At 41.7% G+C, this 27,151-nt stretch overlaps 1 protein-coding gene across 1 annotated transcript in view; it reads right to left on the bottom strand.

Moving 5' to 3' along the window:
* LOC126260172 (ribosome-recycling factor, mitochondrial) overlaps positions 1 to 27,151 on the bottom strand; it is a 58,571-nt gene that overhangs the window by 16,993 nt on the left and 14,427 nt on the right. The window contains exons 2-3 of the mRNA XM_049957436.1: positions 14,650 to 14,894; positions 13,942 to 14,079 (exon numbers count right to left, since the gene is read on the bottom strand). Of these exons, the coding sequence (XP_049813393.1) occupies positions 13,942 to 14,079; positions 14,650 to 14,884 (373 nt within the window). The 5' untranslated portion in view covers positions 14,885 to 14,894. The remainder of the gene's footprint in view (positions 1 to 13,941; positions 14,080 to 14,649; positions 14,895 to 27,151) is intronic.

The following is a 27,151-nucleotide window of genomic DNA, read 5'->3' on the forward strand; positions in this document are numbered from 1 at the left end:
AAACTGATCAGAAGAAACTGTTCTACAGCTTTCTTCAACTTTATTTTGGAACATGTAGTTTGTGAACTAAAGGGTTTCAACTTTTCGAAAGGCTAGGTTCTCTGATGCACATTTTCCACTCAATATTTCAAAATGCACAGAGCACAATACAAAGCAGAGACAGCTCAAATGACAAGATTTTAATATTAAATTGATAAAGCACTAGCACCAATGTCCCTGAATTTACTGTCCTCCAGGGAAATTGTCATGCTCAAATTGTACTGAGAACCAAGTGCTAATTAAACCTGAATTAAAAAGCTCAGAAATATTTAACAAGAAATGGAACATATGTGGAAATGACAGTTTAGATATCATAGGAGGGATAGTGTTCATAGCAGTCAACAAAACTATTGCGTGTGTCAAAAGTTGAAATTGAGTTTGGCTGTGAAGTCATCCTGGCATAACCACCCTATATGAGCTCATATTCATAATCCAATTTGTTTTTTATCAGCCACCCAGTTCCTTTGTAACAGTTGTAGAATTATTCAAAGAATTTCTACATTCAGTAGAAAAGACATGCCCTGATGACACAATATTAATTGGAGGCAACATTCACCTACTGTATATACTGGGATGTCTATGGATTTGATGCATGTGGCATGGACAGATATTCTTAGGTAGAAGTTCTGAACACTTTTTTTGAAAACTGTCTTTCACAACTACTGGGATAAACCACACACAAAACATTTTAGACCTTGTAGCTACAAAGAGGCTTGAACTTATCGACACTGTCAGTGCAGAGACTAGTGATCGTGATCTCACCATAGCAACCATGGTTACTAAAGTTAATACAGCCATCACAAACTCCAGGAGAGTTTCTATGCTGGAAAGAGCAGATAAGAAGTCGTTAGCGTCCTACTTAGGCACTGAATAGATCTCTTTTCATTCCAGTATGACAGGCTTCAAAGAACTGTGGTTAAAATTTAAACTGATTGTTGCTTTAGAGAAGCATATGCTGAGCAAGCGTATTAAGAACAGTAAAGAACCATGGCAGTTTAAAGGAAAAAATTGGAATATGCTGAGAAAACAGGGATTGGTGGACTGTCAGTTCAAAAAAGAATGTAGAAATGTCGATATGCAAAATTTAGCAGATATTTTTGCGTCTACAAAAAGATCGATATATGAAGCATACAATAACTTCCACTGTGATTTGTTAGTGAAACATCTTTCTGAGAGTCCCAAGGAAAATATCATCATTTGATCGCCACACAAACTCCTGCATGGAAGACACAGAAATCCCTGGCATTGAAAAGCAGCTGAAAGAGTTGAAAACAAGCCAAGTGGTCCAGATGGAATCCCAATTTGGTTTTACAGACACTGGCTGTTTACACATTACAGACAGACTCTTCAACATTGGCCCCTTCCTAAGACTGTATTTATCACGAAATTCTCACCCAGTGGAAAGTCGCAAGTGACTGGAAAAAAGTGCAAGTGGCCATCACATATAAGAAGGGAAAAAGAAAGGACTTATAAAATTAATAAGCGATACCTTTAACATTGGATTCCTACAGGATTCTTGAGCATATTTTAAGTTGGAATACAACAAATTTTCTTGGCCAGTTGACCTTTGACCCCGCGCCGATAAGGCTGTCTGACGCCATCCTGGCAGCGCGCCAGCGGGGGACTTAGCGCACAGCGGACGGGAGCACCTAGTACGACTAGTGCTCCCGTCCGGGATAACGCTCCGCTGGCTGGCTCAAATATTCTAAGTCCGAATCAAGGTCACGCGCTATCGCGCTTCTATAAAAGCGAGCGAGCACCGCGCAGCGGATCACTCGCGCTGCTGCTGCTGCACAGGCAACTGCATTGAACGCTGCCAAGATGCCTTACAGAAGATATCGTCGTCGTGTTAAGCAAACAGTCTACAAAACCATCGAAAACATAGAACTGTCCACAACATCTGGAGACAAGAAGAACCGAATACCAATAAAGTCCGTCGCTGCCCATGCCGTACTGGATGGTCCATCTGTTTTCATTGGATGTCGACTTAATTTTAGTATAGATATTAATGACACTTTCTCACATGGTAATGGGTGGTTAACGGTAGCAATTGTACGAGGTGGTACAGGTGTTCCTAACGTACCTGGACTTGAAAGCTTTGTAGAGTGTGTTGCTCATGCGAAACTCAGCTTGCCCTTTTCTAGCACAATATCCTGTGAACCATACATGAACTGAAACAGGTAGATTCCTTATTCATAGATTTTCAGATCGTGTTTGACACAGTGCAACACTGCAGACTTTTTGCAAAGATCCTAGCATGCAAAATAAGTTCTCAGATATGTGAGTAGCACAAACACTTTTTAAGTAATTGAACCCAACGTGTCATCCTGGGCAGCGAGTGTTCTCTGGAAACAGAAGGATCATCAGGAGCGCCCCAAGGACATGACATAGGACTGTTCTTGTTCTCTGTAAACATAAACAACATGTCACATCTACATCTGTACTCTGCAAACCACTGTGAACTGCACAGCAGAGCGTAAATCCCATTGTACCAGTTATTAGGGTTTCTTCCCGTACCATTCATGTATGGATCATGGGAAGAACGAGTGTTTGAGTGCCTCTGTGTGTGCTGTAATTATTCTAATCTTATCCTCACAGTCCCTATGTGAATGATATGTAGGGGGTTGTAGTATGTTCCTGCAGTCATCGCTTAAAATCAGTTCTTGAAACTTTGTTAGTAGACTTTCTCGGGATAGTTTACATCTATCTTTAAGAGTTGCCAGTTTAGTTTCTTCAGTATCTCCCTGACACTCTCCCATGGATTAAACAAATGTGTGACCATTCATGCTGCCCTTCTCTGTATATATTCCATATCCCCTGTTGGTCCGATTCAGTGTGGGTCCCACACACTTAAGCAATATTCTAGACCTGGTCGCAAGAGTGATTTTTATGCAATCTCCTTTGTAGACTGATTGCACTTCCCAGTACTCTACCACTAAAACAAAGTCTACCACCTGCTTTCCATGACTCAGCCTATGTGATCATTCCATTTCATATGGCCACATTGTGTTACACCCACATATTTGTATGAGCTGGCCAATTCCAACAGACTTATTGACATTATAGTCATAGGATACTACAGTTTTCCTCTTTATGAAGTGCAGAATTTTACATTTTTGAACATTAAAGCAAGCTGCCAACATTTCACCATTTTGAAACTTATCAAGATCTGAGTGAATATTTAGGCAGTTTCATTCGGATAGTACATCATTATAGACAACTGCATCATCTGCGAAAAGTCTCAGGTTATTATTAATATTACCTGGATGGTCATTAATATACAACATGAACAGCATGGGTCCCAACATACTTTCCTGGGCACACCCAAAATTACTTCTACATCTGACAATGACTCTCCATCCAAGATGACATGCTGCGTCCTCCCTGTGGAAAAGTCCTCAATCCAGTCACAAATTTCACTTTATCCCCCATAATATTGTACTTTTGATAATAAGCATCAGTTTGGTACTGACTCAAATTCTTTTTGGAAATCAGGATATACTGCATCCACCTGCCTGCCTTGATCCAAAGCTTTTAATGTGTCGTGTGAGAAAAGTAGGAGTTGAATTTCACATGACTGATGTTTTCAGAATCCATGTTGGTTGTCACAGAGGAGGTCATTCTGTTTGAGATACCTAATTATGTTTGAGCTCTGAATATGTTCTAACATTCTACAACAAATTGATGTCAAGGATACTGGAGGGTAGTTTTGTGGACCACTTCTACCACACTTCTTGCAGACACGTGTTCCAAGAACTGTGCACTATTTTTTGTTCAAGAGATCTACAAGTTCAAGAGATCTACAATAGATTATATTTAGATGAGAGGCTAATTCAACTGCAAGTTTGGTATAAAATCTGATTTCCAAAAATGGTTTCTAATAGACCCTAGAGCTTTGTTCAGTTTTAACAGTTGCAGCTGTTTCTCAACATCACTAACATTAATACTGATTTTACTCATCTTTGCAGTGGTACAAGGACTAAATTAGGGCATTTCTCCTGGGTTTTCCTTTGCAGATGAGCATTTGAAAAAGAGTTAAGCATTTCAGCTTTTGCTTTGCTATCCTCAACTTCAGTTTCTGTCTCGTTTTCTAGGGACTGGACACTAACTTTGGTGCCATTAACAGTCTTCACATACCACCAGAATTTCTTTGGGTTTCATGAAAGATCATTTGACAATATTCTGCTACGATAGTCACTTAAGGCTTCATGCATTATTCTCTTGACAGTCAAATATGTTTCATTCAGCATCTCTCTATCTATGGCCCTATGCTTTGTTTTACACCTGTTATGCAGTAATCACTGTTTCCGTAGAAGTTTCTTTTCAGTGACTGTACACCACGGAGGGTTCCTCCCATTATGAACTGTTCTACTGCATACATGTCTTTCCAGTGCATGGTCAATTATTCTTTTAAACTTGAGCCATAGTTCTTCTACATTCTCCTGCCCTATGCTCCCCATTGAGCTATGACACTACTGATATTTTATCTCCTTTACTGAGCATATATATCTTCCTCCTTGTTTTAATTGTCCTTTGTACTCCAGTAATCATTGTTGCCACAGCTGCATCATGATCACTGATACCAATTTAAATGTGGATATCGTCAATGATATCAGGTCTATTTGTCGCAATTAGATCCAATTTACTTCCATGAAGAGTAGGGTTGCGAATTATCTGCTCTAGGTAGTTTTCAGAGAAGGGGTTGGGTTGTTTGGGGGAAGAGACCAAACTGCGAGGTCATTGGTCTCATCGGATTAGGGAAGGGCGGGGAAGGAAGCCAGCCGTGCCGTTTCAAAGGAACCATCCCGCCATTTGCCAGGGCGATTTAGGGAAATCACGGAAAACCTAAATCAGGATGGCCGGACGTGGGATTGAACCGTCGTCCTCCCGAATGCGAGTCCAGTGTGCTAACCACTGCGCCACCTCGCTCAATATTTCAGAGAAGGAATTTAGTCAAGTTTCATAGGATGTCTTATCACACCCACCACTAATAAAACTGTAATTTCCCCAACTGATTAAAGTCTCCACTGATGATTACAGTATGACTGGGGAACCGCATAAGTGAACTGAGGTTTCCTCAAAAGTTTTCAGTTACATCAGGAGATGAGTCTGGTGGGCAACAGAATGATCAAATTATCATTTCTTGCCCACCCTGATACTGAGTCTTGAACAAACAATCTCACATGCAGCTTCAATTTCTATATTGATGGATCTGAGTGTTTTGTCTACTGTGACAAATACACCACCTCCATTTCCTATTTGCCTATCCCTTCAATATACCGTTAAGGTTTCCCCAAAAATCTCATTGCTATCAATTTCAGGCTTTGACCAGCTTTCTGTACCAAGGATATGACCATTCACCATTTGTTTGAACTGATGATGATTAATAGCGCCCACTCTTTTGCATTTGCCTCCTCTTGGCACCGGACAAAACGGGTGAAGTGAGTCCCTGTGGCTCAATTTCAAAGAAATACAGCACCTCAAAATTTGTTGGTTTGGGGATTGATACAGCAACATGGTCCCCATCCATGCCATACAGGATGCCTACCTCTACCATCGAAATGCCACTCACAGTCAAGTAGATAAGTAATGACAGATCCAACATTTTCTGCAGAGGAGACAGGATAGTACTTGAGGAATCTTTGGTACTGGTACACAACTTCAGGAACTCTTCCAACAAACAACACACAGCAGCTGCCAATCATCTGACACTAGTCAGGGTGATTTCCAGCTGCTTACAAATGTCAACCAACTCATTCTGTGTTCAAGAACAGCATTCATAGTACGGCTGCATTTTAGCTGGTGCAATGTACTACAGGACAGTGAGCAAATAACTTTAAATTAAGTCCGCTGATTACCTTTGAATCTGTTGAGCTAAAAAAACTACCAATTCCCTTTAAGAATTTAAGCAAATACACAAAATGAGAATTCTATTAGGGCAACAGAAAAAAATTACTAGTTTCCTAAAACTTTTTGAGATTAATTCTAAATATTAGCAAACTCAATAAAAGTAGATAATATATAGGGCTTCTCCTCTTTAGGGGGAAAGCTAGACTTAATACAATATGTTGTTTAGAATATCTGCTACAGTAACTAAATCACGCACACTGATTTACAACAAATTTGATTATGCAGAAGACAATGGTAGCTTCCGAAAATTCTCAAAAATGCAAGTTTATCTGTGTTGATATACAACGAAATTCAGAAGTGATCTATTGTTGGGCAGCAAATGTGAATCACAAATGCTGCCTTGCTATAAAATAAATTACGTATCCAAAACACTTGTACCAGAAACTTAAAAAATATAGTTTTGTAGATAGGGTGCGCAGCAATCTGGAACTGTTTTCTGATGATACTGTAGTGTACAGAAAAGTATCATTGTATCATCGTTAGTTACTGTAGGAAGACACAGGATGACTTGGATATAATTTCTGTTTTGTATGATGAATGGCAGCTTGCTCTAAATGTGGGAAAATGTAAGGTAATCCAGGTGAGCACAAAAAACTATCCAGTAATGTTTGAATATAATATTAGTGGTGTGTTGCTTGAGGAGGAAGGAATTTAAGGGTGCTCAACAGCGAGGTTACCAGCAACGCTGCTCGACACAGTCACGATGATTAAATATCTAGTGGTAACACTGCAAACATCATGAAATGGAATGAGCACATAAAATCAGATGTACGGTTGGTGGACGGTCAAATTTGGTTTACTGGAGTAATTCTACGGAAATATTGTTCATCTGTAAGAGCCCATGTACAGAAGACTTATGCAGCCCATTCTTGAGTACTGCTTGAGTGTTTGGGACCCCCATCACGTCAGATTAGAGAAAGACATGGAAGCGATTCAAAGGCCTGCTACTAGATTTGTTACTGGTAGCTTAGGCCAAATTGGAAGAATTACAGAAATGTTCTGTGAAATCAAATGGGAATTTGCATGGGGAAAAAGACATTCTTTTTGTGAAACAATACTGAGAAAGTTTAGAGAACCAGTATTTTTGATACACTGCAGAACAATCCCTCTGCCACTATAATACATCTTGTGTAGATACACAAAAGACAAGATAAGAGAAATCAGGGCTCATGTGATAGCATACAGTCATTTTTCCCTCACTCCATTTGCGAGTAAAACAGGACAGGGAATGACTACAATGTACCCTCTGCCATTCACAGTATGGTGGCTTGTGGAATATATATGTAGCTGTATGAATTGAGGGCCAGTAAAAGTGTAAGTTGTGTGTAGGTTCAGACAGTTAAGGGTAAAACTGTTGGTAGAGAACATGGGAATTGAGAAATAAGGCACAGGGTTAAATAGTAAGGGAAGCTGCAAGTAACATTAAGAATACACACACAACTATCAAAAGTTTTATAATAATTATAAGAGTATATTTAGGTGCTTCAAACCGATTCATAAAACAGGCTGAATCATGTAATAAATAAGAATTTCCATCTAAAATTCTTTGAAGGACTGTAATGATAATATTATGAAAAGGAAAGATTGCTACTTACCATATAGTGGAGATTTCAAGTTGCACACAGGCACAACAAAAAGACTGCTAAATAAGTAGGCTCTTGGTTACAGGGCGCGCGCACACACACACACACACACACACACACACACACACACACACACACACACACACACACACAACCACTGTCTCTAGCTGCCAAGGCCAGAGTATCCGGCCAGACAATCTAGCCTTGGCTGCCAAAGACAGTGGTCGTGTGTGTGGGTGGTCTTTGGCAGCGAAGGCCAGACTGTCTGGCTAGATAATCTGGCCTTGGCAGCTAGAGACTGTAGTCATGTGTGTGTGTGTGTGTGTGTGTGTGTGTGTGTGTGTGTGTGTGTGTGTGTGTCTAAATCACTACACTTATTTGCTCCATTTTTCTGGCCATTAAAAAAGTGTAACAAATATATTGTTAAAATTTATGCCTTACAAACGTAAGTATTCAAGCTTTATGAACACTTCATGGCAATATCCTCTATGACCTACTCGGTAACTCTCATTGCCCTTATCTGCAATGGAAAAATTCAGGTTAAGTGTATTTCTGACACAAAGCCCCATAATGGAATCCCACAGTAAGCAGAGGATACATTGTCTCATAATATACAGTTACCATTATTAATTTTTGAAGAGACTATCTTTGACAGCTGGTTAAGGAAGTACAAGCTACACACAAAATTAAAGTATGATTAAATTAAGGTATGATTCTTCAGTTCCTCCTGGAATATTTGTTGACCAAACAGTCCCCAAGTGTACTGTAGGCTCATGTGTCCAACAGACACAATATTTCAGTGATAAGACATGTTGCCATTATCAAGTATGTTGACAAACTGAGCTCCTGAGGGCGTTGTTCAGCTGTCTTATATCCCCTCTGCCCACAAGCCTTTCCCTCTGTGGTCTGCACTTGCAGCCACGTGTCAACGGTTGCAGAGATACTAGCGTCAGCATCTGTAGTAGCATTGACGTAGGTGCTCTGTCCACTCTGATCACCAGATCGTTTTGTTTGTTGACAGTCTTCTTAATTAAGCTCAGTGCTGGTTCCCAACCCCTGCTAAGATTATAGCCACACTCTCGGTTGATGAGATCATTCCTGGTGCAAATGTCTATGGCCTCTCTAAAGACACCATCCCATTATTTAGAAAAAGAAAAAAAAAAAAAAAAAGAAACAAAGAAAGAAAGAAAGGAATAACATTGCTGTGGGCAGAGCTTGTGTAGTACGCATTTCTGCCACTAGGCATCTATAGCGCAACTCATTGCCAGTTCAGGCCTGCATTGTTGACCTGACTTGTTCTGTTCATCTGCAATGATTGTTTCATTTTTCATGATGGCAAGTTTAAGTGAACAACGTGCAGCTGGGAAATTTTGTTTTCTACTCAGTGAAAATGCTACTGAAACTGTTCTAACATCGAAAACAGCTTACCAAGATGACACTATGGGAAAAAGTCAAGTATACAAGTGGTTTGTTCCATTTAAAAATGGTGACACATCGACTGATGACAAACCTCATTCTTGACATCCGTCAACTGCATGAATTTATGAACATATTGAAAAAATTTGAGAGCTTGAGCTCAAAGATAATTGATCAACTGTCAGAGATTAGTGCATCTTGGAGCTCGAGTCAGTGAAGAATGTTAATGAAAGATTTGGGCAGACAGGAGATTGGTTCTTCTATCACAACAACATAGCTGCACACACAGTCCTATCTCTGTTAGACAGTTTTTGGCTAAAAATGACATGGTTCCATTGCCCTATGCAACTTACTTGCCTGACCTGGGTCAGTGCAACTTTTTCTTATTTCCACACACGAAAAGGGGCAACATTTTTGAAGTCAAGAAAGAAACGAGAGAGAAGCTGTCAGCCATTTCTAAAGGTGACTACAAAAAACATTTTGAACAGTGGAAGCACCGGTGGGACAAATGTATTAGTTGTAATAGAGTGTCTTTTGAAGGACATAAGGAAAGCAAAAATCAAGGGAGATAGATCAGCTATGTTTGAATTAAATAAAGACTTTCAGAAATTAGCTAGAAGAGATAAAAATATTTTCTTTAATGAACAGTGCAAGGAAGTTGAAGATAGTAACGGAATGGGGAAGACAAGAGATCTTTATAAGATAATTAGAGAAATTAAAGGAAAATTCCAGGCAAAAATTGGAATGATAAAATATAGAAACGGGAAAGATCTGAGTGAAGCAGAGGATGTTAAGGAAAGATGGGCAGAATATGTAGAAGACCTATACAAGAAAGAACTGCATAATGACAGGGCTCCTACTGCTGATGTTAATGTTAATTTAGAACTAGAGCCAGATATTTTGGAGAGCGAAATCCAGTGGGCCCTTGAAAATATGGCTGATAACAAAACTAGTGGACATGATGAAATACCAGCAGGATTGTTTAAAGTCACTGGAAAGGATGCAGTGAAAGTGCTGCACTCAATACGTCAAAAAATATGGATCACGCAGCAGTGGCCAGAAGACTGGAAAAGATCAGTGTTCATCCCCATTCCAAAGAAGAGAAGTTCTAAAGAATGCTCAGATTACTGAACAATCGCGCTTATTTCACATGCTAGCAAAATTATGTTGAAAATATTACAAAATAGACTTCGCCAATATCTAGATCTGCAAAATTCACAGCTGCAAAATACTAACGCGAATTCTTTACAGACGAATGGAAAAACTGGTAGAAGCGGACCTCGGGGAAGATCAGTTTGGATTCCGTAGAAATGTTGGAACACGTGAGGCAATACTAACCTTACGACTTATCTTAGAAGAAAGATTAAGAAAAGGCAAACCTACGTTTCTAGCATTTGTAGACTTAGAGAAAGCTTTTGACAATGTTAACTGGAATACTCTCTTTCAAATTCTGAAGGTGGTAGGGGTAAAATATAGGGAGCGAAAGGCTATTTACAATTTGTACAGAAACCAGATGGCAGTTATAAGAGTCGAGGGGCATGAAAGGGAAGCAGTGGTTGGGAAAGGAGAGAGACAGGGTTGTAGCCTCTCCCCGATGTTATCCAATCTGTATATTGAGCAAGCAGTAAAGGAAGCAAAAGAAAAATTCAGAGTAGGTATTAAAATTCATGGAGAAGAAGTAAAAACTTTGAGGTTCGCCGATGACATTGTAATTCTGTCAGAGACAGCAAAGGACTTGGAAGAACAGTTGAACGGAATGGACAGTGTCTTGAAAGGAGGGTATAAGATGAACATCAACAAAAGCAAAACGAGGATAGTGGAATGTAGTCGAATTAAATCGGGTGATGCTGAGGGAATTAGATTAGGAAATGAGACACTTAAAGTAGTAAAGGAGTTTTGCTATTTAGGGAGTAAATGGCAAGGAAATCGTTTCTGAAGAAGAGAAATTTGTTAACATCAAGTATAGATTTAAATGTCAGGAAGTCGTTTCTAAAAGTATTTGTATGGAGTGTAGCCATGTATGGAAGTGAAACATTGACGATAACTAGTTTGGACAAGAAGAGAATAGAAGCTTTCAAAATGTGGTGCTACAGAAGAAGGCTGAAGATTAGAGGGGTAGATCACATAACTAATGAGGAGGTGTTGAATAGGATTGGGGAGAAGAGAAGTTTGTGGCACAACTTGACCAGAAGAAGGGATCGGTTGGTAGGACATGTTTTGAGGCATCAAGGGATCACAAATTTAGCATTGGAGGGCAGCGTGGAGGGTAAAAATCGTAGAGGGAGACCAAGAGATGAATACACTAAGCAGATTCAGAAGGATGTAGTTGGCAGTAGGTACTGGGAGATGAAGAAGCTTGCACAGGATAGAGTAGCATGGAGAGCCGCATCAAACCAGTCTCAGGACTGAAGACCACAACAACAACAACAACATATCTAGATCGAGAGCTACCAGAAGAACAAGCTGGATTTAGGAAAGGAAGAGGAACTAGAGATCAAATTGCTAACATTCGGTGGATTATGAAAAAAGCAAGAGAATTCCAGAGATATGTGTACCTCTGCTTTATTGACTATGCCAAAGCCTTTGACTGCGTTGATCACAACAAATTATGGAACATACTGAAAAACATGGGTGTACCAGATCACCTCATTCATCTGATACGGAGTTTATACCTTGACCAAGAAGCCATGGTGAGAACTATGTATGGAACAACGAAATGGATAAAGGTTCAGAAAGGGGTCTGGCAAGGCTGCATACTGTCACCGTACTTAATCAATCTGTATGCAGAACATGTTATGAGGAATGCGAGGCTAGATGAAGGAAACAGGAATTAAAATAGCTGGAATAAATGTAAACAACCTCAGGTACGTGGATGACACGATCCTGTTGGCAGAAAGTGAAGAATAATTGAGAACACTCTTGCTGAAGGTGAAAGACGAAAGTGAAAAGGCCAGTCTTAGGCTGAATGTGAAGAAAACGAAAATTATGGCAACTACACCTACCAATTCGTGGGATATAGCAGGAGAAACCATGGAGGTAGTGACCACATTCAGTTATCTCGGTTCCCAGATCTCTGATGATGGCGACTGCAGCCATGAAATCTGGGGACGCCTGTTGCTCGGTAGACAGGCGATGTCAAACCTTGACAAGGTTATAAGGTCCAGAGATATAACACTAGCAACAAAGATCCGTATTGTGAGGGCTATGGTCTTTCCAGTTGTAATGTATGGATGTGAGACCTGGACCATTAGAAAGGCTGAACGGCGAAGAATTGACTCCTTCGAATTGTGGTGTTGGAGGAAACTTTTTAGAGTTCCATGGACTGCAAAGAGAACCAACAGATCAATATTGGATAAAATAAAACCAGATTTCTCCCTGGAAGGTCTAATGTTAAAACAAAAGCTGACCTACTTTGGACACACAATGCGAAGGCATGCCTTGCTGGAAAAAACCTTAATTCTGGGGAAGATTGAAGGAACTAGAAGAAGAGGACGTCAGAGGATGAGACGGATCGATGGCATCACAGAAGCAATGGGTTCCAACCTGGAAGGTCTACGGGAGAAAGTGTAAGACAGGAAAAAATGGCGTGATTTGGTTCATGGGGTCACGAAGAATCGGAACCGACTAAACGAATAGAGAGAGAGAAGGCGGTTTTGTAAAAAAAATTGAAAATATATAGCTTTTAAAAAATAATTCTGATTTTTTGACACCCCCTCGTAAACCATCCCACGATTCGCAGATAAACAGTGTTCTGCAACAACTGCCTTGTCAGGATAAATCAGTCGAGTGTTTTTCTGATGTTCTTGGCAATGATCTTTAACAGTTCATACTGTCTGTCGAATTCATGTCTTTCCATACTGACATGAATCTGGTATATGCTGATCTTCCACAAACCTGTGATCATCTTTGATCCTACGAAATAATGCTCATGTTTTATTGGCCGGGCAAAAGACAGGTTTATTGGGTGATATTTCAACATGCATTCAATTTTTTCCAATAATTCTCCAGTGTGTGATACAAAGGCAATAGGCACCTCTTCCTCCATGACTTCTTCCATCTCCATAGGTTGTACTGTTGAGGTGGGACACAAAGTGTGCCTAATTTTTCATTCTGGGTACCCGTTTTTCCAAAATACTGTTCTGAGGTGTTCCAGTTCCTGGAGCAGAATCTCTGCGTCTGAGGTGGTGTGTGCACCGCGTACTAGTATTTTTAGTACCCCATCTCTCTGCAAAGGTTGGTGGTAACCATCTGCATGTAAATACAGATCAACGCGCATTTTCTTCCAATACACGCCGTGGCCCAGGGTGCCATCAGCTCTTCTCTTGACTATGATGTCCAGGAATTGTTATCTTCCTTCTGCTTTGGTATCCATAGTGAATTTAATGTTGGGATGTATGGAGTTCAAATGTGTAAGGAAGTCAAGGAGTTTGTCCATTCCATGGAACCAGATGACGAAATATGTCACCCACATAACAGAAAGAACACATAGGTTGCCATTTGGACGACATCAAGGCTTCCTCGGAAGTACTCCATATACAAATTAATAACCACATGTGAGTGTGGGCTGCCCATTGTGACTCCTTCCACTTGTTCACAGTATTCTCCATTAAACAGGAAATATGTGGTGGACAGGATATGCCTGAAAAGGTCGGTGTTGTTCTCATCAAATTTCTGACCAATACAATTGCAGTTAAAATTAAGGTGGTTTACCCATCGAAGATTCATGTACACAACCTGAATTTACAGTTACCTGTTGTTGCAAAGATACTACATACATTACCCACATTGGTGTGATGAGAATTTAACGCATTAAATGTTAATAACTGGGACTCACTAATCTTCACCTTCAGGCCCTCATTTAGTTATCTACATTAGAAAAATTACTTAAAAACGATTCCTTAAATGAAACAAGAATACAAGCTGCTAAGTTAAATTACGTAACATCAAAGTCATATTGTGAAAAAAATAATAATAATAATAAAAACAATGTTACCTGTTGTTGAACGAAGAGAGAGATTCTTAATATACTCATCCTTCAGAGTATCTACTGCTTTCTTCATCTGAGCTTTCATACTTTCAACATCTACAATTTCTCCCAACATGGTCTCATTAATTTCAATCTTTTTCTTTCCTAGAAATATATTTGTAGCATATTTGATTCATCCAGTATAATAGATGAATACAGAAGGTACCTTCAATTAGTAAGCAAAGACTGGTAATTAGAAATATATGGGAAATGAGGAAGGAAATTTCTTAGTAGTATATTCAAGGCAATATTATTTTTACTGGGCACAAATGTTAATTAAACAAGTCTATGTAGTTTCCGACTCAAAATACAAATGAAATAAAAGACACATATGCTCAAGAATGTTCTTTTAATTAAAATCCTAATTTTTCATTCCATCCCATTTAATTTTTTTTTTTTAATACACAAAAATTCTTCATTCTTCATAAAAATAAATATTTCTCTTTCTTTTCAAACACAGCAGCAATTAAATTTTAAACTTCAATCTTTGCCAGAGACAAGTATAAAAGTTATGTAAAGTTCTGCACACTTCTAATATAACACTTTTCTCTCTCTACTTTGCAAAGTATATGTTATATGATACATACTTCAAAAAGGCTACTGAAGCAGTTGACCATTTGCAAATGTTACATTATATGAGCATAAATTGCAGAATGAACATTGAAATTTTGTCACCTTTCTTCTCTTTCTTCTTGTCTTTTCCTTTAGCATAGCCTCTGAACGGCACAAAATTTATGCAACACAGAGGCAAGGAGTGGTTTTGTATCACTGGTATGCTGCAAAATCGCATAACTGGCCAATAGGAATTGTATGCAGCTATTTGTTGTAACTTATGTGGCAAACTCAAAAATGATCCTAGACGTCTCCCGTGGAAGAAGCCTGAAGCCAACATCATGCACGTCCACCTCATAACAGACAATCTGTAATCATAATATATGTTCTCACTATGTTTTAAAAAAACTGATAACATCTGACATAAAACACATGATGTACATCTCTACACATTCAAGCTTCAAAGGAGAGAAACAATAAAAAAAAAAAATAATCACTTAGTTTCACTACAGTTAAAAGCTACACTGGCTCTGTTTGAAAACAGTCTTCATACAATAAATTCTCTCCAAAGCAAAAACAAATACTCCAAATGATTAGTATTAGATTTTAAAACATATCAAAACCTCATTGAGTGAGACACTAATTGCTGACATCTTCCCCATAATTAACACTGGTTTACCAAACACAAGAATGTGAAAACCAGTAACCCGGTTTCATTTGTTATAGCAGTCTTAGTATTTCCAACACTGCTGTACCTATTTTAAAACACTGTAAGGTCGTAAGCTCTTGTTGTCACTCTTGTGTCATTCATATGACAGTCTTTATTTTGCAAAGTGCACACAGATACAGTACACACACTGCCAAGACCTTATTAGTAATTATGTTCAGATTTGGTCAAGAATAAAGCATACTAGTTAAGTCAGCCAAACCAGTAACCCACACAAAACCAAGTTCTGTATGTGAGGATCACTGTTAAGCAGATGGCCACAGTCATTTAGAGAAACATTAGCACTGGACACAATGGAACCAGCCAGCTGTGGTCCTATTCTGCTCCTTTATTCAACCTGGCAGGTCACAGATTCATGCAATATGTGGTGACACGATGGTGAGAGCGGTGTTGCCATCAGTGCTGAGAAGTGCTAGATGGTGGCTTTGACAGTTGCAGTGTGTGGTGTCGACAAGTATGAATGACAATCTCCATCATTGCAAGTTCTTTGACTCTGTTAACCTAACAGCCATGCCATCTTGCTTGTGCAGTTCCCTGTAAGAATTGTTGTAATGTGGACGTCTGTAATGAAACACACCGAGTCTTACAGAAATGAGTGCGTTTCCTTGGGCTACAACACAACCGAAATCACACAGTAGTGACCCTGAGTAAGAATTCACGCACTGTTTCCTTGTATTGCAAGTATTTTCGTGTCTACCGCACTGGCATTGTTTACGCCTTCATTCATTCCACTTGGTCACGTATCCTGCCGCACAGCATGTGAATATCGAAGCTCCTGCACCTAAAATGGGATATTTCATCACTTCATCACCACCTGGATTCTACAACACGTTTCCTGCAGGTTCATCGCCTTAAGACTTTCACCACTTGACAAAGCAACATGTGACTGCAGACTCAGGCTTTACCTCTCCAGCGAGTGAGCATCAACACGTGCATTACAAAAGCGATAACAAGGAGAGCAAAGTTCCTACATTTCATCAAGCTGGCGTGGATTCTGCATTTCATGCACAAAGTACTGTCAGACACCGGCCACCCAGGCAAGTCAGGACAGGCCACTTGTACCGATCGTGCTCTCATGATGCCCAAATGCTTTACTGCTTCATCGGTTTACAAAGTGGACAATGCCCAGTGTATATTATGAACATTTCCAGGCCAGTTTCCGGCCCCAGTGACCGTTCAGCCCCTCAGTACACTTTACAGGCCCCAACCTGTTGTGAACAATGTGCCACATAGTGACACTAAGTGAGGTTTCCACCCCTCCAAACATGCTCTGGCGTGTCATGTCGACAGCCCCGTGGAAACATTTATTATGTTGCTCCGCGCACATCCACTCTTCCTCCCACCCTGCCACCGCAAGTAAGCTTGCAAGGGGTTTTGGCTGCCCGCTTTTCACATGACACCCGCAATGCCTTCCGTGCCAGATTTCCGCACCGCGAGCATTGCATCAGACAGTTCTACAGCATCATTTCTTATTGCTCTGGTGCTGTTCCCAACTGCTTCGACAGACTGCTCACTCACACCCTCCGCAATGCCATCTCTGTTGACCACACCAGTCCAGAATCCACATCAAGAGTGATACAAAGGACTCAGATACAGAACTGGCTATGCCTCCCGGTCAGCATCAGATAATGCTGGATGAAACCCAGTGGTCGCTGTGGTTGTCAAAACAACCTACAGATCTCCAGTTTCATTTCCTTCCCCACGCCCTGGAATCCATTGGCTTGCATCTGTGGATGGCTGACCAGGTGTATTCACTCACACACCAGCAGGAGCTCATGCAGCAGGTTGGCACTCCTGCTCTGATAGCTCATCCGGCCGTAGCCAGGGGCAGGCCGCGCTCCATCCCCCAGACTGCTGAGCCACCTGGCACCCAGCATGCTCACTCTGTGCCCACTGGAGCCACTGCATACACTGCATATCATGTCTGTGCCTACCACCCCAGTGTACGAACCCAAACACATAGAGGACAATCGGCCCCCTCATTTCCCAATGTGCACTGACTTGATGCTACACCATATTTGGCAATGACGAAAAAAAATGCCGCCCCCCCTGTGCAAGCATCTGAAAACCCAATTGTCCGATAAGCGCCAACCCATACTATAGTCTGTCCATGCCTCTGTTCCGTTGAATGGCCACCTTTAAGTCAAAGACTATTCTTCAAGTCGCAACTTCCTCGTGGACCAGCACTGACATCTCAGTCATACCTAAATCAATGGTCACATGCCTCCTCACATGCACATGCTCTCTCCTCCGAGCCATGAACTCATCTACACTCCAGACCTGGGGCTCCGTCGAGCTTCAGCTTTGCCTCTCTAATGGCCTCTCCCTCCCCTGGATCTTCCATGTGGCGAGTATCGCAAAACCGATCCTGGGAATTGACTTCTTATCACACCACCACCTGTCTCCAAATGTTGTTCAAGGTACTCTGTTTCACCACACCTCCAACTCACATCCCATGTGACCATGCTCTGCCACCTGCTCCGAGCATAAACGCTGTTAACTGTTTAATGCATCAGTCTGTGGCTCTTGCAAGCAGGACTTCTGCAACCGTGAATCACGTCCTGGCGGAAAGTGCCAAGACACGCGCCCTCCACTGTGAGAAAGCCATTTTGAAAAACTGCATTGCACGTGCCGAGGATGAGTTTGCTGTGATCACCATCAATTCACACCGCTTGACAGCACCGACACCCGAGCCTTCATCCGCCGCACCTGACAGCTCACACAGGTTAGGAACATCACACCTATCTCATGTGACTCCAGTCTCAACCACACAGTGTGTTCCACTCAATGTCTCTCTCACCTATTTTGAAAACTGACACTTGCGTGCCTCATGACAATCCAGCCGTCTGGGCTCCGACCACGCCCCCACCCCCACACACGTGCCTGCCTAGCAAGTTGATAAACATTCCTCCCTCTCAAGCATCCTCGCATGGCTCGCTCCATAGCCCCGTGCACACCAGCAGCACCGATACTACCGAGTGCGCCTCTCTAACGCACTACGGACAACAGACAGCCTCTACACGCACCGCTCATTTGTAGCCTCATGCTCGGCACTCACAAACTGCCATCCGCACCAGCATAAACATACCAAAAGTGTAACTTTTTCGCTGCCACTCCCCTCTGGAGCAGACAACTACACTGCTTCCAAGCCATGCGCCCCTAATAAATCAACTGACACCACGCCCTGCCCACACACAGTCATCAAACAATTGGTTTCCACCGTCACAAACAGAACTATTCATCACATCATCACGTCCAAGGGCCCATGTTTTTGCCACAAGGCTCGCCGCCTTAATACGCTTGAGTTGCACTCAGCTCACCAGCAAATACGGGAACTTCTTGAGGCGGGAATTTCACAGCCCTCTGACAGTAACTGGTCGTCACCCATACACCTCACCCCTCCTTTCATATGTGTGGCAATTACAGACACTTGAATGCTCCAACTGTGATGGACAGTTATCCTATATTGAACATTTCTGACTTCATCCACCTCCCACAGGTGCTCCAATTTTCAGCTTACTGGACTGTGAACGTGCTTATCACCAAATCCCAGTTGCACCCAAAGACATTCCAAAAACGGCAATTATCACCCATGTCGGTTTGTACGAGTACCATTTCATGCCATTCGGGTTAAAAAACGCCACCCAGATGTGGCAACACTTTACTGACTCTCTCTTGCTCCAGTTCAACTTCCGTTTCGAATATCTCAACGATATCCTGATCTTCAGCAAATCCGCGCGAGGTCACAAATGCCACACCACGATAGTAAAGGACACTCTCTCAGCAAATGGAGTCAAGATCAACATCAACAAACTGCAACTGCACCAACAATCTGTCCAATTCTTGGGGTACACAGTCTCGGCCGCCAGTATACACCCCCCTGAATTGAAGGTGCAATCAATCTTATGCATGCCACTCCCTACCACATACAAAGAGCTCCATCAGTTCCTGAGAACAATAATCTACTAATGTGTTGATTTCCCTGCTTCAGCCAACACCCAGGTCGCCCTCGCCAGCAAGCAAACTTCAGGGTAGTGCCCCGTTCCACGGACGGAAGCAATGCGCGCAGCCTTCCAAGCCCTCAAAGACTCTCTCACATGAACTATCACACTTGCTCATCCAATCTCGGATGCTGAACTCTTCACCACCATGGATGCCAGTGACTACATGGTAGGCTTGGTCCTACAACAACACCAGAATGACATGGTCATGCCATTTCAGTTCTTTTCGTAGAAACTTGGACATGTCCAACAAAACTACTCAGCCTTCGACAACACACTTTTAGCAGTTTATGAGGTGGTGAAACACTTCTGCCCCAGCGTCGAGAGCTGACCTTTCCACACCCTGACTGACCATAAACCAGTAGCAGATCCCATATGCAACCCCCAGCACAACTGTCCCCCCAGTCACTTTCAGCATTTCGATTTCATCTCTCATTTCTCTCCGGACATCCTCCATATCAAAGGTGCGACATCGTTGTAGATTTCCTTTCCCTTATCAGCACCATCTCAATGGTCGTCGACCTTTCCAACCTCATGCCCCTACAGAACCAGGACGAGGATACACACTTCTCAACAGCACCCCTCTTCGCTGTCTTTCACCAAAGCAAAATTCGTAGTCATCCGAGAGGAAGTCTGGTGCAACCCCTCCACTAGCACTCTCCATGCCCTCATCCCCAACCCCTCTGCCATTCAGTGTTTGACACATTACATTCTCTAGGACACCCTGGAATAAAGTCATCATCACACCTCATGTCCAAACGACTTGTGTGGCAAGACATGATGTGTGACTGCCAAACCTGGGCCTGAAACTGCATCACCTGCCTATGCAACAAAGTCACCAGGCACACTGTTCCACCTCTCCTCAAATTCAACATTCCATCTGGCCACTTTCACCATGTACACTTAGACCTCATCAGCCCCCTTCTGCCCTCAGAGGGCTTCTGTTACATTCTTTTTTGCACCAATCGTTTATCTTGGTGGGTAGAGGCTGTACCTCTCACCAACATAACCAGCCAAACCGTGGCTAAGGCTTTTGTGTCTTCCTGGATCTCCCGCTTTGGCTGACTCGCTACCGTCACCACTGACCAGGGCTAGCAGTTACAATAAGCACTCTTCGCCCAACTCTGCCGGCTGTGTGGTATCAACAAATGCCGCACGACTGCTTTCCACCACCAAGCAAATGGACTGGTAGAACGGTTGCATCACACTTTCAAGACAGCGCTGTCGTGCCACAACAGCCTTTGGATTGAAGCCCTCCCGTGGGTACTCCTCGGCCTACAGTCATCGCACAAACCAGATATCGAGGGCAACACGAATGAGTTTGTCTATGTTGAAAACGCTGTCCTCCATAGGGAGCTGTTACAGCCTATCTCCCCCAACAATTACATCCCCCTTTCCGACTTTGTAAGCCGGATCCGAACGCATTTTGCAAACATTTACCTGACCCCCCCCCCATTTAGCCATACTCCCCCTTGCTCCTACGTGCCCTTCTTCCATGCAAGTTTGTTTTTCTCCACAATGACACCATCTGGGCTCCACTTGCCCCACTGTATTCAGGCCCATACGAGGTCATAAACCCCACCACTAACACGATGGACATCCAGGTTAAAGGTTTGCCGCTCACTGTTTCTCTCCACCACATGAAACTGGCACACCTCGACCCAGCGTCTTTCTACATCTACATCTATACTCCGCGAGCCACCTTACGGTGTGTGGCGGAGGGTATTTATTGTACCACTATCTGATCCCCCCTTCCCTGTTCCATTCACGAATTGTGCGTGGGAAGAACGACTGCTTGTAAGTCTCCGTATTTGCTCTAATTTCTCGGATCTTTTCGTTGTGATCATTTCGTGCCTGATGACGTTATGCAGCCTCCCAGCAGTGAGGACTCGCACTCAAGCTATGACCACTCAGAGCTGCCGCCGCACCCCTCACCTGAACATATCTGTGTCACCATCAATGTCATTCCTCAGGTGCTCGCCTTTTCTCTCTACCTCCTCCCCCATACCTCCACTAGTGGTTCTGCAAAACTGATGTCCTGCCCAAATGTGTGGAGGATGTCATCATCCTCATCGACAACAACCACATCTTCATCCTGCTGCAAGGCAACTTACCCCACCTGACCGCTCCCGCATGGAATCGACCAAATGCTCCTCCGAGCTATGGTAATCCCCCTAGGGAGGGTTAAGTTCGAATGCTGCCAGCCAATCATGCAGGGGACACAGTCCCACCCCACACCGCTCCATCCTCACGTGTGGGCCGATGCCTCTTACCTACAGGAGTTCCACGTCGACCTTCCAGCGTGGTCCCTGCGGCAACAACCTCCGGAGATGGATATCCCCATCACTTCACTGCTGTCCCTCTCACCACTTTGTCCGCCGGACACGGTCCCCCTTCCACTGCGCTCAAACCGTACTCAGCACTGCGGGAGGGAGGGAGGGGCTGAGTGGCATTGACAAGCATGAACAGCATATCTCTGCCACCCCAAGTTCTTTGACTCTCTTAACCTAATGGCCACGCCATCTTGCTTGTGCAGTTGGCTGTACGATTTGTTGTAATGTGGACATCTGTAATGAAATATACCAAGTCTTACTGAAATGAGTGTGTTTCTTCGGGCTACAACCCAATCGAAAGCCCACAAGTGTAACATCAACTCCGCAAAAATATGATACTCGTGTGGTTAATAGTGATGATGTGATATAATTGTCAGTGCTATGAGTGAGTTAACACACAGTCTTCTGTGGTGAGAGCTCCTCAACAATGATCAACAACTGTGCGGAGGTGTAAAGTTAAAGCTGAGAGCATCTGCTAGACAAAACCAGGTGGCTGGCTATGCAACCAGTAGCCTGCTGTATGAATGTGGGGTGGTGCACCATCAGTGACATGTGGGCAGACTTGGCGAGTGGCGGTTTCATTGAACCAGTGCAGACTGCCACTGCTGGTGGCACCTGGCCCAACTGACGCAACGTGGCTGGTGATGTGTCTAGCGGAGAGGTGAGTGACTTCCCCCACTATCATCAGCTTCCTCACAGCAAATAACATGGAGAGGGAGCAACATTTAATGAACACACCCAGTGTGGGCAAAATGTTTGAGGAAATTATGAACTTTATTGAGTAGAAGCTTTCAGACTTAAGAAGATAGCTATGACAGAAGAAATGAACAAAGTTGCCTTCTGAACAATTCAACAAGCGTTACATCAATGGGAGAGTGAGAACCTGATATCCGATTTACAGAAAACAACCACATTTTCTTATGCTATTCCCACAGCTTGATGGGCCATTCCTCTCGATGAACGAGCAAATGTAAACAACTAAATTAACATAGCAATTAAGAAACAGAGCAACAGTACTTTTATAATGCCTCATACAAATGATGATGCAATAGTGGTACAGCAGAAATTAACTGCTGCTGTCAACCCAAAGAAAAAAAGGAAATCTGCATAAAGCAGATGAGTAAAACTAAAAACAGAGTTATTGATGAAACAGCTTCAGATGATGATACTGCACAATTAATGACCAACACTAAACTGTAACAGTCTTACTTGCAACCTACCATGAAAGAGAAAATCTCTCTTCATAATGTACAATGTCCCTTCTGATGTGGAGGTGCAGCAACTAAAAAAAGATAGAATATGAGCAAATTTTTGAAGGGGACTAGAAAAGGATCATTTAGACTCACAGTTTATTCTAAAACTTTAAGACTGAAAGAAAGGAAAGTAGTTCATTACATATTGTAGTTAGGATCTAACATGAGGAATGCCCTTCTAAGCACGCAGAAGGTATATGCAGGCTTTGAAGTTATAGTTGTGAAGGATTACCTAGAAACAGACCACTGCAATAGGTGTCAGGATTATAATCATGTGGCAAAGAACTGCACCAGAAGTAGCAATTACGTGTGCTTACTGTGGGGAAAATGGGCACAAGAAACTAGACTGTGTAAATAGCAAGTAGAGCCTCATGTGTGACCATGTTTGAGAAGAGAGAGTTTGTGTAATGCAAATCAGAATGCCTGCCCAACGTATCAGACTTTTCTAGACAGACTTATCCTACACATTGATTATCCATACCAGACTAATGATACCTGATGATGGAGCACTACGAGATGAGAAGATAACTTGTCGAATAGGTAGGAGGTGGAAATCTCCATTCAGGGGAAAGCAAGATGCGGAAAGAGCACGGAATTTCTGGCAAAAAAAATAGAAAACAAGATGCAGTTACATGACAGGAAATCTGTGTTTCACACAGAAAAAGGGCACAACAGCACTCCAACAAAAGGTGTCAAAATTCAATACAATGAGGTGTGAAGCACACTTGGTAAAAATTGAAAACATCAAAAAGCACAATCACAGTGCAGAAAAGTACTCATAAAGGAACAGAATCACCTCAAAGAGAAATATCAAGTTTTAAAAAAAAAAAAAAAAAAAAAAAAAAAAAAAAAAAAAAAAAAAAAAAAAAAAAAAAAAAAGAGAGAGAGAGAGAGAGAGATGCCAATGCAGTTTAAAGTCTCAGATCAGCACACTCAAGAGTTCATAATACAAACATTGAGACAGGATTGACAGCAACAACTTTAACTGAGAGTAAAACATGCATAAATCTGCAACAAACCTAGGAAGAATGTGAAGATGCGCTTCACCTTGCCAGACTGGAAGAACCTTTAGTTCTGTTACCAGCATTGAGATATATAATAAGAACCAAACACCCAAAATGAAAATATGTCTGCAGCTCGTGGTCTAGTGGCCAGCATTGCTACTTCTGGATCATGGGGTCCCGAGTTCGATTCCCAGCCGGGTTGGGGATTTTCTCTGCCTGGGGACTGGGTGTTTGTGTTGTCCTCATCATTTCATCATTTCATCATCATCATCATCATCATCATCATCATCATCCATGACAGTGGCTAGACTAGATTGTGTAAAACTTGGACTGTGTAAAAATTGGATCCTTGTACGGGTGCTGATGACCGCGCAGTTGAGCACCCCACAAACCAATCATCATCATCAAAAGGAAAATATTTAAGATTTCCTCTATACACAACGTTGTAGATTGTGTTCAATTATGACTGAAGAACCTACCTTCTGGCTCGCAGCTTTTGGAGAACTTAGAGCTTAAAGTTTATCATAGAAGAAATATAGTATAAGATATTGAGGAGTTGTGTGAGCAGTTTGTTATATGTTATGGTAGAACAGCAATTGACCCTCACATCAATGGTGGTCACAGTGGTACTTTCACATATACTATACATAGATAGACATAAGATTTCCAAAAATTAAATATGCAAATTACCTGAGGAAATGAAGCTCAACATTCTACATGTATAGGAACCATACAAAAAAGGACAAAAAATCCCTGGAATGCCAGTTGCAGCTCAGGTCATCACACACGGTCAAAGACCAATGACGGCCACTGTCATATTTAAAAACAAAATCTCAACTATAAAAATAGAATAATATTCTATCGAACGTGTTAAAGTTCCGACAGCCACAAAAATTTTATTTTTACCTCAATGTATTTCCATTTTAGTGACACCACAGACGAGTACATGGTGCAATCTGAAGAAATCAGTCATCTTTACCAAAGGAAGCTGTGAACGCTAAGTCATATTGTGGTTTAGTTCAGTAAAGGACGAAAGAGGCATTATACTAAGAAAGAAATAATGGAATTAAATATGGGAGTGGCAAGCAGAAGTGGAAATTCATCCATGTATGAAGCAAAATCTGGTGCACAGTCCGGTACAGACATCACAATAGTTAAGGAATGTGCAGTCAGAATGACCAGAACCTGGAAAGCTGAAAGAGGTGTCACCACAGGTGACCACAACGTTATAATCTTTAAGTGACTACAAAGTTATAATCTTTAGAACTGAGGCTGCAGAAATGAACTCAGGGATGATAATGCATCAGATATGTTAAAGACACAATACAAGATAATGAAAACCAACTGGAACCATGTCAGGAGTGTTTTCCACAGTCCAGAGCCAGTGGAAGTAGATAACAAGATGAACACAAAAGGTCAAGAGAGCATGAAAGGTGCAACACCAATCATAAGACAAATAGGCTGGAGTTCACAGCTATTATGGGGCAAGGAGGCTCCCAAATCTGAAGCCAGAAGACAAAAGGAAAGGAAGATTCTACCAGAAAGGTCACAATGCAGAAGAAAGAGCTCACAGACTGGGCAGATACAGATGCTGTAAGCAGCAATTTAAAAACCACCTGTGGCAAGTAAGAACAGAGTGCTGAAACCAAACTGTGGCATAGAAGCTAACTCTTGATCCATGGTGTATGCCAAATAAAATTGTCTGTGAAAAGATAAAATATCCAACAATGTGTTCAATTACAAAAGGAGCAAATGGCAGCATGACACAATTCCAGATGGACACACTCTTTCCAGATAACACTGCAGAGAACAAATTTGATGAGCACAGAGAATTGTAGGAAAAAAGTAGGGAAGCATACTGTGGAGCTCAAGTTTCATAAGTGTTTAAGTTTATATCTGTGCTAACTCTATAACACATGTTTATTGCAGGGAAGCATACCCATATGGAAGAAAGCAACTGTAATTATCTTTAAAAAAAAAAAAGGTGAACACTAGGATTTCCTTCCTCCAAAGTCATATAGATCAACTTGCCTTCTCAATATGCTATGGAAAGTGCTGGAAAACTACTATGCAGTAGACTACAGAAGAAAAAAGACTTCTTCATGGAATGGACTCTCAATAATATGGGTTCAGAAATGTAAAGTCAACAGAAAATGTTGTTAATGAGGCGATAAGACATACAACAATTGCTAAGCATAAATATTGCAGCCATAGTGGTGAACACGCTGGAAGTTTCAATCACTTATGGTTACCGTAACTTTTTGACTGCCTGAGGGACTTAAACTGTTCACAATAGAGATGGGCCAAACGATTATTCTGGAGTAACAGTTATCATGGTTCCAGTAATTTTTTTATAGCCATTATTTTTACTTTTCACTACTGAATACTCCAACGGGGTTACAGTTACATAACGGCGTAGGTGGAATCCATCAGTTTAGTTATCAGTATAACTGCGAGTAGTGCAAAATGGCAGGAATGTCATATGACTTGTGCCATAACCTTACCTAATTAACTGCAGGTAAATTTCAGTTGATGTTTGAATGATTATTAGTGTTTCATATCATATGTATGTAGGTTATCAGTCGCTATTAGAAATATTATCCTCGCAGCTGCAACAGGAAGTACGCGGAACTACGCCACAGCACTGTTTAAGTAAAATGTTAACAACTTGCATTTTTAAGTATGAAGTAATAGGTAAACTGAATACTGTAGGTTGAATTCGAAGCTTAACTTCTTGTGCCGTTCACTTAACAGGATAAGTGTACAGCCCTGTAATACAACACAAAAACACATGTAATGTGATAGATTTGTTTACTTTTGTACAAGATAGTCCTATTGGGCAAAGTGTGAGTACGCTAATCCAAGTTTTATGTGAGATTTGGAAAACTGCTCGATTTCTCCAGCTACAACATGTGTATGACATATGAAGGCATGCAGATCGACAAGATTGACAGTGTTAATTTCTGGGATTACAACTTGATAATAAATTCAGCTGGGAAGGGCATACCACAGAATTTCTGAAGCACCTAAACAAGTCTGTATTTGCAGTGAGAATGATCAGATGTAGGAGACATAAATATAAAAAACCTTACATATTTTCATTCTATTATGCCATAAGGGATTATATTCTGGGGTAACTCATCAAATCGAGCAAAAGTTTTTACCATGTAAAAGGGTGTAATAAAAATTATTGTTGTTGTTGTTGTTGTTGTGGTCTTCAGTCCTGAGACTGGTTTGATGCGGCTCTCCATGCTACTCTATCCTGTGCAAGCTTCTTCATCTCCCAGTACCTACTGCAACCTACATC

The sequence above is a fragment of the Schistocerca nitens genome, chromosome 5 (genome assembly GCF_023898315.1).
Source record: "Schistocerca nitens isolate TAMUIC-IGC-003100 chromosome 5, iqSchNite1.1, whole genome shotgun sequence".
Lineage (NCBI taxonomy): Eukaryota > Metazoa > Arthropoda > Insecta > Orthoptera > Acrididae > Schistocerca > Schistocerca nitens.